The sequence below is a fragment of the Colias croceus genome, chromosome 7 (genome assembly GCF_905220415.1).
Source record: "Colias croceus chromosome 7, ilColCroc2.1".
In the NCBI taxonomy this organism is placed as follows: Eukaryota; Metazoa; Arthropoda; class Insecta; order Lepidoptera; family Pieridae; genus Colias; species Colias croceus.
The window spans coordinates 6,838,630-6,858,578 of NC_059543.1; the positions used below are offsets into that span (position 1 = coordinate 6,838,630).

At 34.4% G+C, this 19,949-nt stretch overlaps 1 protein-coding gene across 6 annotated transcripts in view; it reads left to right on the top strand.

Annotated features, from left to right (window-relative positions):
- Window positions 1-19,436, top strand: part of LOC123693058 — a 96,762-nt gene extending 77,326 nt beyond the window's left edge. For 2 of the 6 annotated variants that reach the window (XM_045637989.1, XM_045637990.1), the window contains exons 5-13: window positions 16-158; window positions 11,748-11,906; window positions 13,138-13,194; window positions 14,238-14,304; window positions 15,323-15,846; window positions 15,959-16,151; window positions 16,386-16,558; window positions 16,632-17,001; window positions 17,191-19,436. In XM_045637989.1, coding sequence (XP_045493945.1) covers window positions 16-158; window positions 11,748-11,906; window positions 13,138-13,194; window positions 14,238-14,304; window positions 15,323-15,846; window positions 15,959-16,151; window positions 16,386-16,558; window positions 16,632-17,001; window positions 17,191-17,651 — 2,147 coding nt within the window. In that variant the 3' untranslated portion in view covers window positions 17,652-19,436. The remainder of the gene's footprint in view (window positions 1-15; window positions 159-11,747; window positions 11,907-13,137; window positions 13,195-14,237; window positions 14,305-15,322; window positions 15,847-15,958; window positions 16,152-16,385; window positions 16,559-16,631; window positions 17,002-17,190) is intronic. The other 4 variants (XM_045637991.1, XM_045637992.1, XM_045637994.1 and 1 more) reach the window with 4 other exon arrangements.
- Window positions 19,437-19,949: the final 513 nt, after the last annotated feature.

Here is a 19,949-nt window from a genome sequence, read left to right on the forward strand (position 1 = left end):
ATATTTTTTCTTTAGATAACTGCCTTGGGACCGCGAAAAAGAAGGTGACGACATTCTCAAGACTGCTCCGTGGCTTAAAGTCACACAGGAAGGAAAAACATGGTTCGTGCTCTCCAAAACACACGCATAGTCCTCGTCAAACATTACCACCTCAGAGGGTTAGTACTTATATCAAATTAAATGAAATATATGCGAAGTAATTAACTAATTTATAATATAAGCTATAAACTAATGATATTTTAAATGTAAAATTTAAAGGTAAATACGGTAAGAAGCATTCTAAAATTACTCGAATGAGTGTGTGCAAAATTAGATGGAATAGCGTTGCACAACTGAGCATGTTCTAATTTTGTGACACATGTTTTTAATTAAATTAGCCCAGAAGTATGACAACATTAGAATATTGCATATTTTATTATCTCGACGAAAACACGTGGTACAAATGAGCATGATTCTAACTCAAAGGGCTCCAAAGACAGAGCTTAAATAATAGATACATAGTTGATTATTTTAATAACGTGTATGTACTATGTATAATATGAGGATCTATATTAATAATAAAAATATAATATTCATATTGTTATACATTTAATAAACATAAAATTACACATTTACCTTTGTATTATATAAATATGTGGTGGCACTAACGTGTGGTTTTTTTTTTTCACATTTTCTTTAAATATATCAAAATTTTATTTTCAGCGATTCTATATTTAATTTTATTTATCATTTGATATAATATATATTATGGTCACAGATTTCATGAGGTTCAACCATTAAACATTTATCAAAAATATATTATGAAGTACCTAAAACTTTGAATGACAATATTTTATATATAAGTTTGAAATGCATAATTATGTACTTTTCTGATAAAATATGATGGTAAACAACATAAGGTTAAAAAGAAAAGTTAAGAATATTCGTATCGCAATCCGTAGGATAGGAATGAGGTATGTTGGGAAGAGTATTATCAATCATATTCGGAGTAGAATTTTAATATTAATCATTAGGAAAATCATACTTTCGTTAAGAAATCAATAGTGTCATCAGTCATCAAGTAAGCTTATATTTTTTTAAGTTGTAATAAACTATTCAAACTGAATTTTTACAAATATTTTTTTTTTTGTGATGCGATAAAATTTAATTTTAAATGTCTCTTACATTCAATTTTTTTATACTCAAACATAAAGTCGAGTTTGCAATATCATTGAAGAGGAAATTTCTTTCAAGGAAATAAAAGTGCCAATTCGATTATACTGCCAGATAAAAACGTCTTATCAAGCTCCCAACATATGCATACAAATTGGAATAAACTCTAACATAACATAGCCTATCTATCTCTCGAAATCTCGAAATATTGGTCACGTCACTCGTACTTAGCGACGCGTCAGTGGCGTCATACTAATTGCTATGAGTGTCTGTCAAAGAAGGACCGGCGTCGCTGGGGACAATAGTGCATAGGGTAAAAGGGAACGTATGAAAAATGTCTCGCTAAGATTCGGTTACACCGTTGTAACATAAAGATACTTATGCTATGGTTGTAGTAAGAGTCGTCTGGCCGTGAGTTTGAATGCCACTAGATAGCACACGTCAGATAAGCGTGCTAGTGAACTCGCTCGCGACATCGCGTTTGTACATGCTTCTAATTGGGAACGTTTATTGTTGAAAAATGTTCTTTTAAGTCTGACATGCGACTAAATAGATGTGTACTTCTTCTGTTGTAGTATTTGGGTATTTTACGTGTTTTGTTAAACAACAACATAAATGAATAAAAAATTGTTTTTACGAAAGCAAAAATAACGTAGTTTATGCACAAATGGTATTTTAAGTATTTCATTAATAAACACTCAAAAAAGTACACATAAGTCGTAAAAAGCTTAACATAAAACCCTGGATAACTCCGAATCTTATCAAATGTATAAAACGTAGAGATAAACTGCACAGTCTCACCAAAAAACATCCCTACGATGAAAATAGGCGTCTCACTTACAAGAAATACAGAAATGTTTGCAACAAGCTTCTATTCACACTAAAGACCGAATACTATAGCAAGCAAATAGAGGACACCAAGCATAACCCAAAAAAACTCTGGAATACACTTAAATCTATCATACATCCTTCCGCACACAAAAATGACCCGATAAAACTAGCTCATGACACACAGAACAACACACTAAATTCACTCAACCACTATTTTACGACAGTTGGCAAAAATCTCTCTAATACAATCTTAAACAGGCTCTCTGCAACAGAACAAACACTCACAAACAATCACTCACTGGCCACCCCGTCGATAAACTCTTTTTTCTTCCTCCCTACTGATGAATCCGAAGTCGACAAATATCTCTCACAGATTAAAACCGATAGCTCGCCTGGACCTGACGGCATTACGGCACGCTTATTGAAAAAAATAAGGCCTTTTATCGCTAAACCTCTTTCCTACATATTTAACCTGAGTTTAAGTACAGGCTCATTCCCTGATTGCTGGAAAATTGCAGCCGTAACCCCCATCCATAAAGGTGGGCCAGTCGACATCCCTGAAAACTTCAGACCCATCGCGCTACTAAACATCTTATCGAAAGTTCTTGAGAAGATAGTTAACAGAAGACTACTTAACTACCTAGACAAACAAAATCTTATTAGTGACAGGCAATTCGGATTCAGAAAGGGTAAATCGACGGAAGACGCTGCCATACTGCTAACTAACTCAGTGGCCTCGCATATACAAAATGGCGAACAAGCTTTGGCAGTATTCATCGACCTAGCCAAAGCGTTCGATACCATCTCGCCGAGTCTGCTCATAAAAAAGTTAGAATCAGTCGGAATAAGGGGCCTTGCGCTTGACTGGTTCTCCAGCTACTTGACTGACCGCAAACAATACGTAAAAATAGACGGGATAGCGAGTGAGGTCTTACCAATTAAATTTGGCGTACCGCAGGGCAGCATACTCGGTCCCACCTTATTTACCCTGTACATAAACGAAATAGTAAACTTACCCCTAAATAGTGCTCAAATAATATCCTACGCAGACGACACAGCCATTATATTCCATTCTACCGGATGGGATGAGGTGTACAAACTCGCAGAATCTGGACTCCAAACTTTAGCTAAAGCTCTTGATAGAAATCTCTTAACTTTAAATATAAAAAAAACTAAATTAATTGCTTTTTCCAAAACACAGGCATCGAAACCTAATCAAAATCTCCAAGTTAAATTTCATACGTGCAATAATCCTGAATTAACCAACTGCGACCAAAACTGTACTACAGTGGAACGTGTAAAAACAATAAGATATCTCGGAATCACACTGGACGAAAACTTATTTTTCAAATCCCACATAGAAACATTGTCTTCGCGAACAAGAAAACTCATTTATGTAATGAAAAAACTGCGAGATTGTACTCCTCTCCCAATTCTCACCTCCGTATTTCACGCGCTCTGTCAATCTATTCTGCAATATGGCATATCTGTTTGGGGGGGCGCCGGAATAACTAACTTCATCACTGTGGAGAGAGCGCAAAGAGCCGTCATAAAGGTGATGCTGAGAAAACCCTTCCGCTTCCCAACAGCTGACCTGTATAGCGAGTTCGCAGTCCTAAGGGTCAGGCAGCTCTTCGTTCTCAAGGCTGTGTTAACTACTCACAGAACCTTAAAAATAAGAAAGGACTTTAAAAAACTCACCTCAAGGCGCACATTCTCACTGCCATGTCCTCGTGCATCCTCCCTCTTAGCTAAACGATGTCCAAAATTTTTATTTCCTCGGATATACAATAGTGTCAACAAACATTGTAACATAACACTACTATCGAACTACACATGCAAGAAAGTCATAAAGAAATGGTTACAAACACTATCTTTTGAAGAAACCGAACAATTACTTAAAGGACCACTGAGCTGACACACATGCCTTCACTCACAAACAATGACACATACTCACACACACACACACACTCACACACACACGCAAACACACACACACACTCTATCACGAACACGCGTGCTGCAAACCGCAAAATAATGTACTTTGTGTTTTTCTTTTATTTTTTTTTTATTAATTGTATTAACTTCCATTACATTAGATTATTTACCTACTTGTTAACTCTCTACTGTCCATAACATATGTATATAACGCAAGAAGCGCAACTCAGGGTCCCAAGACACAAGTATTTCACTTAGTTTGGGATCCACTGTCGTACTTAAATTGTAAAACATAAAATGGACAAATAAATTTATTTCATTTAAAAAAAAAAAAAAAAAAAAAAAAAAATTAATGTATAAATAACTGAAAATTCATAAGCCGAAACAAGAACAGAACTCATCCAAACAAGTCCCATAAACCCAAGTAAAGGAATGTATCATGCTACACAAAGAAAGGCCATAAATATGAAGAACTCAACGTATACGCAACTCATCTCGCTCGAATTAAGTGCTACATTTTTCCAGCCACCTATATTTATTAATCTACCATTGGGGTACGTCGCCGCGTGCGAGTGAGAAATGACGGCTGCCAAAGTTAAGTCGGCTGAGCCAAGACGGCGTCTGAGTTATGGTCGTTTGTTGGGAGAAGGGATAAGGCCATTAGGGCGGGAGTGTAATCCTTATCGGCCGAGTTGCACTTAGGATTAGCTCTGTCAGGAGTTGCTTTTTTCGGCCATTGGCGGGACTTGTCCAGCTGTGATTAGGGGATTAGGAATACTTTATGGGTATCCAATTGGTGTTATCTAGTTAATGCGGAAAAAACACAGAACGCCGAACAAATTGTAGACCTATATATTTCGCTATTTATCAAAGTATATAACGTCCATATGTGTGTGTGCATTGCGGCTTGTTTGAGGCAATACTTGTAATTTATTTTGTTTTTAATGTAATTTATTGTGTGGATGTTTGAAAGTGTAAAATATTGAGTATGTAATCATAACGCATATTTATATGTACACAGTCGATATAATTATATGTAACTAGCGGTCCGCCCCGGCTTCGCCCGTGGTACATATTAACGTTTTCTCTACATAAGAACCATCCTCGTACTTCAAGGAATATAATAAAAAAAGAATTATCGAAATCGGTTCAGCCGTTCTCGAGTTATGGAATTACAACGAAAAGTGGCATTGATTTTTATATATTAGATAGATAGTACACCTTTACTACGATAAATCTTGCTTATTTATCACCCAGACTCTACTCGCGTGGGGGCGTGGGTGTCTTGATAATAACGTTTAATGCTTATCACAAAAATAAACCAACGATATAATTTAGCACAATTGACTTTAAATAGATGTCACTCTTTATGAAATACTCTTGTATTAGATTACGATGATTTATCCAAAGTTTCTCCAAGGTAATAATTTAAGAGCTTTAACTTTGATATTAGGTAAAGCTTTAAGCTCATAGGTTTTACAAACTCAGACAATCTGTCAGAAATTTTCAAGGTATTGTTGTCGTATTATTTAATCGACTCTGCTCCGTTTATATAGTTTAAAATAGTTACGTACTATACCTGAATAGCTACCCTCACATACGACTACACGAGAATATAAAGTAAGACCCAAAAACATAAAAGACGATATCCCTAAATGGTCTTGGCAATCGGTTTTATTGACATATACAATGTGCCTATTATACGGAAAAGTTTTATAGTACTACTTGATGTTGAAGTTAAATTTTCGCATTGGCACCTTGCCCTGTAGCTAACGTCTTGCGGGATACTGTTCAAGCATTATGGCTGTAGATCCACGATATAGGTAATAAAACTTTATATTGGCTGCGTGGCTCCCGACATTATGCGCCTCGTAACTAAGGTCTTGTAACGATAACACTATTGTCCGCTGTTACACCCGTTTTGTTGTAGGAGATCACTCAATAGATATGACCAGTTTATGAATTTGTAACCGATTATAGGGATAAGATACCCATTTGTTACTCCTAAAGCATAATCAATGTATAGTAAGTAACTACACACATTTTTGTCTTCGTCTTTTTGTTTACGTTGCATTCTTCAATAATAAATAATTACCTGAGTATTCAGTGGGACTTGAAATATGTAAAGTGCCACTGAACATACAAGTGATTAATATGGACGAACTAGTAATTGTGTTGAATACAATAATAAAAACGTATTAGATTTAAAGATTTATTTTTAATTCTAGCTGATATATAACTCACCAATATTATTTCTATTTCCGGAAAAAATAGAAACAACCAGGAAAAAATACAGGGTGGCCCGTTTATAGTGGTCCAAAAATTTTTTTCAGCTTGAGAGCATCATGAGTAATCATTTAAAACAAACTTTAGTTCAGCGAAAACTTATGGTTTAGAAATTATGATTTTTTTTTTAAATGATCCGGAGTTTCAATATTTTTGACACAAAACCACTCTGTTATGAAAACTACTGGACCGAATTGAATGAAATTTGGTATAGGTATAGCGCAATAACCTACCTATCGCGCTATAGGCTCATCTTGTGTAAATAATTAGACTGCATTTTTTTATTTTAACTTTTTCTGTAGTTTTTTGAATTTCTCGGCAAAATATTGATTTTTCGAAAAAATCCTGTGAAAAAAAAATGTACCACCAAGGTTTTGCTGGTACTGCTAAAAACTACCTTAACATATGGTTATTCATTACACAAAAAATCATAGTTGTCCTTCGATTGTAACATCTTCAAAATCAACATCATGTACATTAACACATGAAAATCGAAAAATTACGAAATTTACCATAATTTAATTTTAATCATTTGGAACGGCCAATTTTCGATTAAAGAACCATTTATTGCCATTGCATTGCTATAAAACTTAAAATGAATGAAATAAAATTTTAACCTGCCAGCCAAGATAACTTAACTTTATTCTAATGTCAATTTATTGAGTTTTTTTTTGTTATTTAGTTTTTATGTTTAAATCTTAATAAAAGGTTTGGAAAATTAATAAAACAACATAAATATTAATTAACATACTGTTTATTTTTTACAAATGATTTTCAAAATGCCGTCCGCCTTTCGCTAAACACAATCTGCATCTGCGTAAGAAATTCCTTCGCAGCCTATTAAATGGCTGCCGGCTTTCTTTAATGGCTGTTATAGCCACTTGAATTTTCCTTCTTAATTCTTGCTCCGATGTGCTCTCCCGTGCGTACACAATCTCCTTAAAGTATCCCCAAATGAAAAAATCAATGGGGTTCAAGTCGGGTGAACGGGCTGGCCAGTGGATGGTGCCACCGCGACCGATCCACCTCTCCGGATAGGTAACGTTTAATTGGTTTCTTACCCGTAGAGCAAAGTGGCAGGTAGCTCTGTCGTGTTGTAGCCACATGCGCTCCCTTAAATTTTCTGGCAGATGTCTCAACAGACCGGGCAATTCATTTTGAATAAAATTTAAATAAATGTCAGCATTCAACCTTGACGGTAACTCAAATGGGCCCACAAACTCTCTGTTGACAATTCCACTCCACAAATTAACGCTATAGCGTTCCTGGAAATTTGACTCTCTCACTAAGTTGGGATTAGTCACTGCATAATAATGCGTGTTATGCGTATTAAATAATCCAATTCGCTCAAATCGACTTTCATCGGTCCACAAAACGTTATCAAAAAAATTTGGGTCCTCCCGATCTCTCCTCAACATTTCTCTACAGAATGCCATTCTTCTAGGATAATCTTCGGGTTTCAAAAGTTGAACTTTTTGATAATGGTAAGGATGAAGTTGGTTAGCTCGAATAGTCCTATGAATTCTAATCCTGGGTATACCCGTACGCCTTGCAAGTTTTCTTTGGCTTACATTTGGATCACGACGCAATTCCTCCAGGATAACATCTTCATCATCTCTGTTTACGCGTCCAGGTTCACGACGACGAAAGCCAGGGATAACTCCTTCTAGGAAAGAATTATGCAGCCTCACGAAAACGCGATGGTCAGGAAAGCGCTGCACAGCTGGGCCTGGCTGGCCTTCAGCAAATTGCCGATAAAGCCTGGCCGCTTCTCGCGCAACGCCTTGTGCGACACCATAAAAATAATGCATCATCGCATATTCACGCGGTGAGTAGGTTGCATGTCTACGATTTCCATCCATTGTCAACAAAACCTCCAAATCACGAGCACAATCAGTAAGTCCAGTTCACGAAAGCCAAGTAGTCAGATGAGCGATTATACGAGTCAATAAACGAAGCCAAAACGTTAAAATACACCAAACTCTAGAATAGCTGCAGTGAGCGCAAGCGACAAACGACAACTGAAGATCGTACGTACAACAATATTGTAGCGTCTGTCTCTTTTTAACAAACGCACGACATAATTAACGTTCTCTGTCGACGAATACCGACCCGCTTTACCTGCTTTTTTATGACCCTGTTTTGAATACTGTGTAATGATTCACATAAATATCACTGATGAATGGGCTTTGAAAACGAGTAACAAGATCATTTGGAGTTCAAATAATGTTATCTTTGAAGAATTACGAACCAATAGGTTTAAATTAAAATTATGGTAAATTTCGTAATTTTTCGATTTTCATGTGTTAATGTACATGATGTTGTTTTTGAAGATGTTACAATCGAAGGACAACTATGATTTTTTGTGTAAAGAATAACCATATGTTAAGGTAGTTTTTAGCAGTACCAGCAAAACCTTGGTGGTACATTTTTTTTTCACAGGATTTTTTCGAAAAATCAATATTTTGCCGAGAAATTCAAAAAACTACAGAAAAAGTTAAAATAAAAAAATGCAGTCTAATTATTTGCACAAGATGAGCCTATAGCGCGATAGGTAGGTTATTGCGCTATACCTATACCAAATTTCATTCAATTCGGTCCAGTAGTTTTCATAACAGAGTGGTTTTGTGTCAAAAATATTGAAACTCCGGATTATTTAAAAAAAAAATCATAATTTCTAAACCATAAGTTTTCGCTGAACTAAAGTTTGTTTTAAATGATTACTCATGATGCTCTCAAGCTGAAAAAAATTTTTGGACCACTATAAACGGGCCACCCTGTATAACGTTCATTTGTCCGATCACGAAACAAATTGTGCGTTTGATCCAACAATTAAAATATGCTTTTTTGATTCTCCAATAACATTGATATTTCATGGAACAATTTTATGCATAGAAATATTGTTTACAATTTAAATTAGTTTTTTAAATGTTAGATTACCATAAATTAGTAACAAACCTCCTTTATGTAAACATGTTTTTGTGTTATTTGAATAGAATGTTCTTCAGAATTGATTGCCGCAATAATAGTAAATTAATGAAAATGAAAGCCTCGGTCGAAAAAGCTGGTAATGAGAAATCAATAAGCAAAATGGCCCGTCCAGTGACTGGTGTCTTGTATTCGTTTAACATCTTATCGTTTATGAGATATATTATTATCTTAATTCAGGATTTATAAACTTTTACAAAACTAGCATATAGGTAGCGTACAAAAAAACTCACGTAAACTATAACAGCTGTATTATGATACCTACTTTATAACAATTATTCGCAACATAGAAGTATTTTTTTAATAATTATTCTATCAATTAGGCTTAAATTGTAAACCAAGCATAGATAACCTTGGCAATTGTTTCAATGTAAACATAACAAATGCCCTAAACAACAGTTCATTGCGTAAAGAAAAAATAAACTTAAAAACAGTGAGTGATACTGTTTTCTCGTAACTTTCAGCTAACATTTTAATTTGCACACATTTAATTGTATAACATCGTAATAAGAAACGCGGTTATCATTCAACAAAGGTAACAAAGGAAATCTGGAACGACAAAATGAAGGCGATATTAAAGTTTTGCAACTACAAAAGTTTACCTCGGGACGCATTTATCACATTTACTGTGGTAATATTTTCATAGCAACGTTATGACACAGATTACTTTCTTTGTACGTAGAAGTATATCCGTCTGTTTTGCATTTATATTAAACTTTGTATTAATTTAAACACAGCTGAGTAAATATAGTTTATGTATGTTTGCCTTTGAACTCGAATTAAGGGACCTAAAAAGTTTATAATGAATAGAAAATGAAGGAAAAAGTACATACGTGCAACTATGTACATATAGCTCACTTATAAATTCAACTGCAAAATTCCGTAAAAATACATATCTACACTAATGTTATAAAGAGGAAAACTTTATTTGTTTGATTGTAATGAATAGGCTCATAAACTACTGGACCGATTTTGATGAAATTTGGCACAGACAATCTTTAAACCCTGAGAAAGAACATAGGCTCCTTTTTATTGCGAAATATGTGCCACGGGCGAAGCGAACCTCTAGTATTATATATTCAACGAAGAAATACAATAAAAAACGGCAATTCTTCGGCCGTATTGTAACTTCCATCCTATCGGACTGTGAAAATTATATAGAGAATTCAGTTGTATTTGTGTTCACACTATCTGCTATTCAGTTGGCTAGTCTACGGGGTTGTTCATTGTATATAGGACACATAGTTCAGAAATTTAACATTCGTAACTTGGTTCAATAAACATTATGAAAATAAGAGTAAATCGCACATATAAATAACCACAACCATATGCTCATGTTGTAGCAAATTAATCGTAACATCCAATTAATATAACTAATATTAGGTAATAAAAAATCTGATAGAAAACAAATTCCACAAAAATCAATTTGTATACGAAATTGTGTAAGGTTTCCTGTCAATGATGATTAGTTATATCTACATAGTTATAATATACAAACAGTATAATTAACTTCTTATCTAATATAGTATGCTGATATGCTTTCTTACAAGACAATATTAAACAACATTACAAATTCTCAAATAATATAATATTCAATTTATATACACAAACGCATTATTGGCTAAAGTTTTGTTGTAGTTAATTCACGCTTGTAAAAGTTTTAAAGCAGTGCACAGTATAGCCAAAAGATCGGTTCCACTATTAATCACTCGCTTTGCAAAAAGCTAAGGATATTTGCATTACAATGAGATTTTGTTGGGACAAATCAATTAATCATAGCCCGCACAAAGCTAGCCCATTAACTTCGCACTTGATAAGGGAATAATACGAAAGTCCGACAATGGCCGCTCCTTTAGCGTAATCTTTCTACAACATACCGGGAGCGAAAAACGTGAAGTATTCATGACTAGCTGATCCCTGTGACGTCATTTACTTCTTAAAAAATCTAAGTTTTTGGAGCTAAAATATGGTATATAACACTTCTTGAAATGTAGTTACTATCCTTATATTTTGTTTAACCTAGCAGCGTAAGAAATAAAAGTTTCTTAATTATAAAATCAGTAAATACTTCAATTTATTTGTAAAATAATGAAAAGAACAAAACTTTAAATTTCTGAACAATTAATAACTTTATCATGACTCGAAAATCTAAACTTTAAAAGAGTTTTTGATATTTTCGGATATTTTACCGAAAAATGTCGATGTCGAAACGGCGATGTTGATAAATGTTCAAAATTTTGTTTAACTTTAAAGTTCGATCGTTTTTCTAAAATATCGCCTATGTTGACGTTTTAATACCAGCTCTAAAAATATATTTTGCCATACTCGCATGTTATGGTTGTTATCTAATATAAAAATATTTTTCGTTGTTATGAAAAATTCGTTATATTTTTCACGAGCGATAACTCTTAAAATAGTTCTAATTAATCATCTATATATAAATGGGAATTTCTACCAAAAAAACTATCATTATCTGATTATTTATTTTGTTCAAGGATGCATCATCATAGTTTAGGAGCCGTGAAGTAATTTTAATAAGTAATTTCCTCCAGGTCGATACTCCGGACAGCGTGCTACAAAGTGGCCTGGGTCTCGGACCTGGGCCAGACACGGCTCTAAGGTCCATGGTTGACCCTAGAGACTATGATCGCCTCCGCTTCTTTCAAATGACTGCCGCCCAACCAAACACCTTTGAAGAAACTATACATAGGGTGAGCCAAGGTTTTCCTGCTCGGATGTATTTACAAATTACTGTGTTTGTGTTTTAAAAGATTTGAAAAGTATGTGTAAATGTCAATTCATTTATCTGCTTTTGTTTAAATTTTTTTGTCTGTTAGTAATGAGAGTTCAATTTGTATCGAAAAATTACCTAAATGTCAAGAAAACTATTTGGGTACTTTATTTATTAATTTAAAAAATAAAGCAAACACAATACACAGTAATATTCAAAATTTCAGCAGGAAAACTTTCTGTTATACTCTGGGTGGCAAAGCACATAGTCACTGCGATGCATATAAATGTATGCTAAAATAAAAAGCAGATCACTATTACCATAGATGTACACTGTTTTAAAAGTGAAACATTTTCGAAAAACATTTTGCCAACAGAGTCATAACAGGAATTCAAAATTCAAAATTTTTCCATCGTCTACATTTTGGTTTTCTACATTTGGAATGCTCAAAGAATAGGAGGTGGCTCTCATATATGATTTTGGCTTATCTAATATTTATGTCAAATGTTCATAATTTTCGTATCTATAAGTAATATAAGGTTGTGAATTGCACAGCACGTATTGCACTGTAGTTTGGGATGCATGAAATATAAAAGTATATGACGCAGAAGGCGAGTGAGTATGATTGTCGTCGAGACTGTTATAAAATGGATCGTTCTTTACATGTTAAACCGCATTCTGATTGTATTGCTCTAGTTTCATTCTCTCGTCGACCATTGCCATGAAGTATGTGAAATAATTTGTTTATATTTAAACTGTAATCTCCTTTGCCCCTAATCCTTAATCCATTCCAAATGCTTTTAGAAATTGTGAAATTGTGAGTGCATGTGTATGTACATACATTTAATAATATTCTTTTCACTTGTCGTGGTCCCCACAATAACATAAATAAATATTTTTTGCCTCACTCGTCTTCGTGAAAAGAATAGATCAATCCAGCATGTAAACGCAAATGAATTTTGCATAAAATACTTATATATATTTATTTCGCAATTTTTTGTTCGGAAACAATGCTTTGCGTTGTAGGACTGTATTCAATTTTATTTATAAATTATTTGCTCAACGAGAAAAACATGAAATGCCTTATTTAATTTGTTTTTATTTTACATTACTATTTTATATTGTTAAACATTTTATACCGCTTATCAAAATTGTACGAGGTTTATTTTTTCATAAACGTTAAAATAAAAGAAATATTGTGCTTGTTGCAGTTAAAAGTTCAAGAAGCTATGAAGAAAAAAGACAAACTGGCAAGAGAGCAAGAGGAGGTAATTCGTTAAAACTTTATTTTAAATTTATTTCTCAATTTTCTTTGTATTTTATACAAAATATATTTATTTTCTGAAATATAATAGTCAACTGAAAATTACATGTAAACAAGTTTTCTTTATTAAAATTCAAATAAATTTATGGCTTTACGTAGAAATTGAATGTTGAAAAATGAATTCAAAGAATATTACCCACTTGATGAATATAATATGTTCCGGAAAACAATTAAAACATAATTTGAATAAAATAACGATTGTATATGGTTTTCAAATCAAAATATACTCTTCCCAGCTTACAAAGTTACGTTTGAGATTTAGTAATGGATAACCGAATAAAGACATATGAGCAGGGACTCTCACTAATCGCGCCCTAATCTCGACGAAGCCTGTTAAAACTTATACCGCTTCAATACAAAACTTTTGAATCCCTTTACTAAGCATATTTACACGCTATATATTTGAGCAATATATAAGAAGTACATGCATCAGTTTTATAATCTTATTATCCTTCGTATTTCTATTTATAAAATTAATGATTCTATATACTTGTGAGTACAAACAAAAACATAATTTAGAATGAAAATAACAATTTCTTCTTATTACTTTAATGAGAAATTTTACACAGACCGCATTCAATAGTATAAAGTCGTTCGCTCACGAACAAAAAACGCATAAATTAAGTTAATGTCTTCAATACTTTTCTACTTACGTGGAATTGGTCGTTTTACAGCCTTTGAATATTTATTGTCCTGTTCACGATGTAGCGAAACGTTTTGTGAAAATCTTTTTATTTATGTTTTTACTTGTATTGCACCTCGTTAGCGGGATGCCTTTACACCCACGCTCATATCCATACTGGTTTATTTTTATTATTTCTTAATGATTCGTTTCTGAAAATAATTTGCATACGTTGTAGCCTACGATGTTTTCTAAAATTAATTTATTCATTTCGAATACTGATAAGCTGATGTAATAAATTATTTGTCATTGACAGGCTAATTATTTCTGTTCGTAGTTATTAACTGCTTCTAATTATTCCACAGATTCTAAGAGACATTCGTCACGGCCTTATCAATATGGGAAGAGACGGGGTGCGAGGGCCGTTTGGAGGTATTTGCAGCATTTAACAATTTATTGTATTGATCTGAAATATATTATGAATCAATTGGAATATTTTTTTTGACATTCAAATAGAATTAAGGGGGAGGGAAATATTTTTACATCAAACACGAACAGTACTGATACATATTGAGAATGATATTATTTTAACCATATTAGATTTGGATAAAAGGGAATATTTCAGTTCAATACTGCCGCAATGTTATTCAATATTCTGAATGGGTTTATGTTCGTCAGGTCAACAAAAATTGGATGGAATTATACAAATTTATGTCTACTGAATGTTTTCTAGTTGCTTCAAATTTTGGCCATTTTTGATGTTTAGTTGTGTAACATACTTATTGCAAGCTAGATGTTTTCATGCATTCTAAATTCAAAATTGAGTTGAGCTTTTATTTTATTTATTTTGAATCGATATTACTTAATCAGAATTTAATTTGCTTTATGTCGATGTGTACTCACTCGTTAAGGTCAAAATATCGAAGCTTCTAGATGGAAATTACATATGAGATCATAAATTTGAAGCATGTTGCTTGCACGATGTTTTGACACTTAATTTATTGGTCATCTTGACGGAATGCTTATTTTGATATTGTCATTGATTTATCGTTCGGTATCGCAATCATCCGGAATGCTTTCGATGTGCATACTTCATCAATCATACATTCAAATAAGTCGAGTTTTGATTCGATAAAAGTTATTGGAAGCAATTTCAAGAGGATTATTTATTGTAATCGACTGTTTAATGAAATCACTCACAATCATGAGTTACAATATTTTGTTTTTTTGCGTCGAAATGCTAAATGCATGTTTTTAAAGATATTTTGCATCAACCACGCACGGCTTTCCGATGTTCGTACACAGCTTACCTGCAGTGTTGTCAGTGAAACCGCAACTTTGTGGGAGGGCATTAAACGGTAAATTTTTTTGCAATTATGCTAGCACGGACATTTTTATTTGCATTATTAAGGGTTATATCACTCAGATCTAATTGGAGACTCGTTTGCAGACGACACATACATGTACGATGACGAAGCAAGAGGACTATCTGGCCGGGGACACTGGTACGACGAACCTCCCTATGAAAGTGACCCCGAAGACTTCCTCATGAGCGGTGGGGCCCCGGCCGCTACGTTTCAAAATGGCCGAGTATGTTTTACGCTTAATCTCCGAAACGAACCAAGAGGCGAAGGTGTGATATCATTGAGAAGCGCCGGCGATATAAGCTTAGCGAGGGCTCCACGAAGAGGATTAATAATTCCACAGAGTGGACCCTACCCAACCACTGTGATACCCCTGCGAACATCGAGAGATAGGGAGAGCGGGGATTACGCCGCCTCCGACATACAGTCTATAGGATCGCGACTATCGGGCATATCGATAGAATCAAGTCGATCCGAGCGGGATTCCAGGAGAGGTTACAGGCAAATGTCAGGCTATCGAATAGGAATAGATCCGTTATCGCCTGCCTCATCAGATTACGAAGATCAAGAGAGCGAGACTGACTCGCAACATATTGCAACGGTGCATAAGGTAATTGAATTGAAATCAAAACTTTATGAAAACGACTAATAAATAAATGTATCCATTCATTTCGCATTTAATTTCAAAATTTCCCAAATAATATTTCTGTGTATAATTTTAGTCGGCTGATGATTGTGAAGGAGTTTCAAACTTAGTCGGAAAAGTTAGAGGGCTTAGACAAGATGTACAAAGAAAAATATCAAGATTACGACAAGAAAGGGGTCCCGAAGGCTCCGAAAGGCGGACGAGTGCCGATCAAGCGTTTCCGTGTTCTAATAGCTCTTTTGAAAGTCTACCCAGCGGATCAGGCAGTAGTGAGTGGATTTATTGATAAACTATTTGTCTGTGTTAATATAAATGTTTGTAAATAAGTGTTGTCTTTCTTTTCTATGATCCAAATGCCCCAATCGACACGTATAAAATGTATATATTTTTACCGACTGACATTTTCAACCTTTCCACTAATATTTTTGATGATAACTATTGTTTTTATTATGTTTTCTCAAAATTGTAGTGTAGGCACATATGTATAAAATATTTATGTACAGGCACGCAGGCATTGGTTCGCGCTGGTAGTAATCATTCATCTCTCTCGGCAGAAGAAAACATAGAATTAAGTCCAGCCGGGCGAAGTTTACTGGTACCTCAGATGCTGTGTCGCGCCAGAGCACTCGTCGATTACATCCCTAATTTATACGAAAAAGATGCTTTAAGATATAAAGTGAGTATTGTTGCATAGATAAAGCTTTAAACTTTAAAGCAAAATCTAACTTAAATGTGTTATTTGCCAACAGAAAGGGGACATCATTGAGGTGATCAACATGAACGCATCCGGTATCTGGCGGGGCGTACTCAATAATAAAGTTGGGAACTTTAAGTTTGCCAACGTCGAAGTCCTTTCTGAGAGAGACGCCTCTAGGTCGAGGACGTTAAAATGGTGCAAGAGTCGGGAGAGGTTGTGGGAAACTCGACCGAGAACCGTCGAGGAACTTTTGAGAAGGATTGACTTGCCCGAATACGCTATAGCGTTTGCGCGGAATGGTTATGAAGATATAGAACTTTTTAAGGAGATTGAACCTTCTGACTTGGACTACTTGGGAATAATGACACCTGACCATCGAACGCGTATTCTCGCTGCTGTACAACTGCTGCACCAGCTTGAATGTAATTAGTATTTTTAATCTCTTTTATCGTGAATATTATAGCCAAAGATATTAAATTCAGAAAAACTACTAACTACTTACTAATACGGGATCTTAGAAAACAATTATATACCTACTAACCATTTTATAAGTGACTAATGAAAACGACAACACCTTATGAATTTATGCGTTACATTATCATAACTCCCAGGTGGCGAAGGTGATGGCGAGGTAGAAGGAGGTGGATCCAGCTCTGAGGGTGGAGAATCACCTTTCGGTCGACGTCAGTTCCCACGGGACTCTGGCTGTTACGAAGCCGGCGTCGGAGTCGGCGGAGTGCGCGTGCGCACCTCTCCCCTCGTCCACCGGACAGAAGAACCTTCACATAGACCGCCCGAACCGGCGCCCCAAGCGAAGCGATCTATTCGCCGCAGGCAACCTGACGACGCCGAGTGCGATAGGATCGAAAGATACCCAGGCACGGTCGGGGAGAAAGCGGTCGTTCGAACTGGCGGCTTGCCGGGAGGGGCGAGAGACGACACGTGCGAGTCCGACCACAAGTTGAACGTGGTGAAGTTCGTGGCGGGCGGCGAGACGTGCGTGTCGGAGAAGAGCAGCGACTCGGGGGTGAGCAGCTCGTCGCTGAGCTCGGCGCACCCGCACCGTCCCTGAGCTCGGCCCGGCGCGCCCGCGCTGTCCCAGGACGCGGCGCGGGCGCGAGCGCACGCCGCGCTGCCGCCCGCTTACGCAACTGATACCGAAACTGAATCAGCTGAAAATAAAACTCCTGAACAAGAACGCCGTAACCACTAGAAAAATATTCAACAAATTCTGCTCGAACCGCTACGAACTGATACCGTAGTGTGATCGATAACGGGAAAGATTGAACGCTCAAATCTGCCATTTTCTTTAGATTCTTATATGATTTTTTGACTATATAAAATTTATCAAATTTTTCAAATAGATATACCGAGACGTAAGAACGTTTTCCTAGATAAATATCGCATTTATAGATTTAGGGATAAGACTGACACTCAAATCTAAACCGTTAATGTATTTTTCTTTATAATTGTTATTGAACTTTTGGAATGACCTCTATTACGCCTTGTCACTATTATATTATACTATCTGGATATATTATTGTTACATAAATCATACAATATGTTATATTTTATTCCAACCGTTTTGATGAAAACGAAGAAATAAATAAAAGGTTTTATTCTTTATTTGACAAAACAACATGCCGATGCGATGTTATAAAACTTTTCCTTAGTAAAATATTATTTTAGTTTGACGTACATTTACTGTATCATTCCCCTTAATTATTATTGAAGGCGTATCGACGTCGCCAATTACTTTAGATTTAGTTGCTTTATGAAGTACTTACTTATTCACTGTTCTGTAGATTGCCTTTATTGACTTTCTTGTATGTAGAAACTTAATATAATTCTGATATAATTTTAAATTCCCATCAATCGCTTGATTAATTTCTTTAATATTATTTGTATTTATTTTGTAGAAATGTCAATGAAGTTTGACTATAAAGAGCGTTATGAGCGCTCTTTTAATAGCAATAATTGTATATACCAGATATAGATAATTAGATAGGTTAATTATTATGTTGAGACTTTATAATTTTAAGAGAGCTTTATGCGGTATCTCGCATGTATATATACGTGTGTAGTGTAGGTGAATTGTGAAATTTTAAATTTCGCCCAATTCTTCCCTGGTCAATGGATTTTTGTCGTTCCCTTAGAACAATTGTTGTAAATTTTATAGAAAACACCAACGTTTAATTAGAAATAGTCGATGCTATTACAATGAATGTAATGAATATTAAAAACGGCTGTTTCTACCTGCACTAACTCTTTATTTCATGTGTAACATCTATAAAATTAATTCATGTATATATGTATAAAAATATTGTAATTGTTTACATGTTTTTACGGCATTTGAAATGCGAAATTTATTTACATTGGCATTGTTTTAAAACGGCTGTTAAAATTTACTTAAATATTAAATCACTGTACCCTTCGCGGTATATTATAGCGTATAATGTAAAAATCTCTTCATGAATTTCGTTTTCAATCATGAACTAGTCTGAATTAAAATGTAAATAGATAGATGTTTGTTACCTGTATATTGTAGATAGAATATGTTTCTTTGACATTTATTGTATATTCCTTACATTTTACTTTTTATTGAAATTCATTTTTAAATATATATTATATATATTATTTATATGTTTCATCGCTATTTAGTAGTGATTTTTATTTGCAGTTTATTTGTTGTAAGATTGCGAATTAATTAATTTTAACGATCCCTTTTGTCACTTGTGTTTTAGCAATATTTCGCAGTACTGTACTTTTGTAGCGATGTTTATATTTTTTTAAATGAACCTTATGTAAGTTTACAATTCTACAAACATGGATTTTAAATAAATATATCCAAAATTTACTAAGTTGTTTTATTGCAAATCTCTTACTTGATCTTATTATTCTAGACAGAAAATCTAAGCAGAATCGAAATTCCTGCGAAATAGTCTTAATTTATTCATAAATACCCATTTTCATACAAAAAAAAATATTTAAAATTTGCTACACAAAAAATTTAAAATGACAGGCATGTAAAATACTTTTTGTTTTTCCCAAATAAAAATGTATTTATTGTCTAATAGCAGCCATAACTGCAAACAGTTTGAGCGCCGCTCGTAAAATAGTCGTAAAACTAGTATGGTAACTCATTAAATTGGTTATTAAAATAACTATAATTTAATGAACCATTCAAATTTCATAGCTTTCGCGATATAATCGCTTCACTAACAAAATATGTAACTGTTATTACATTATTCAGTATTATACTATCTAAGCTAGGTATAATTAGTAATTTGAATAAATTGATTTGATTGAACATTAATTATACAATTCCAAATGTTTCATCTGCTCAAAATATAGCGTTGAGATAACTTAA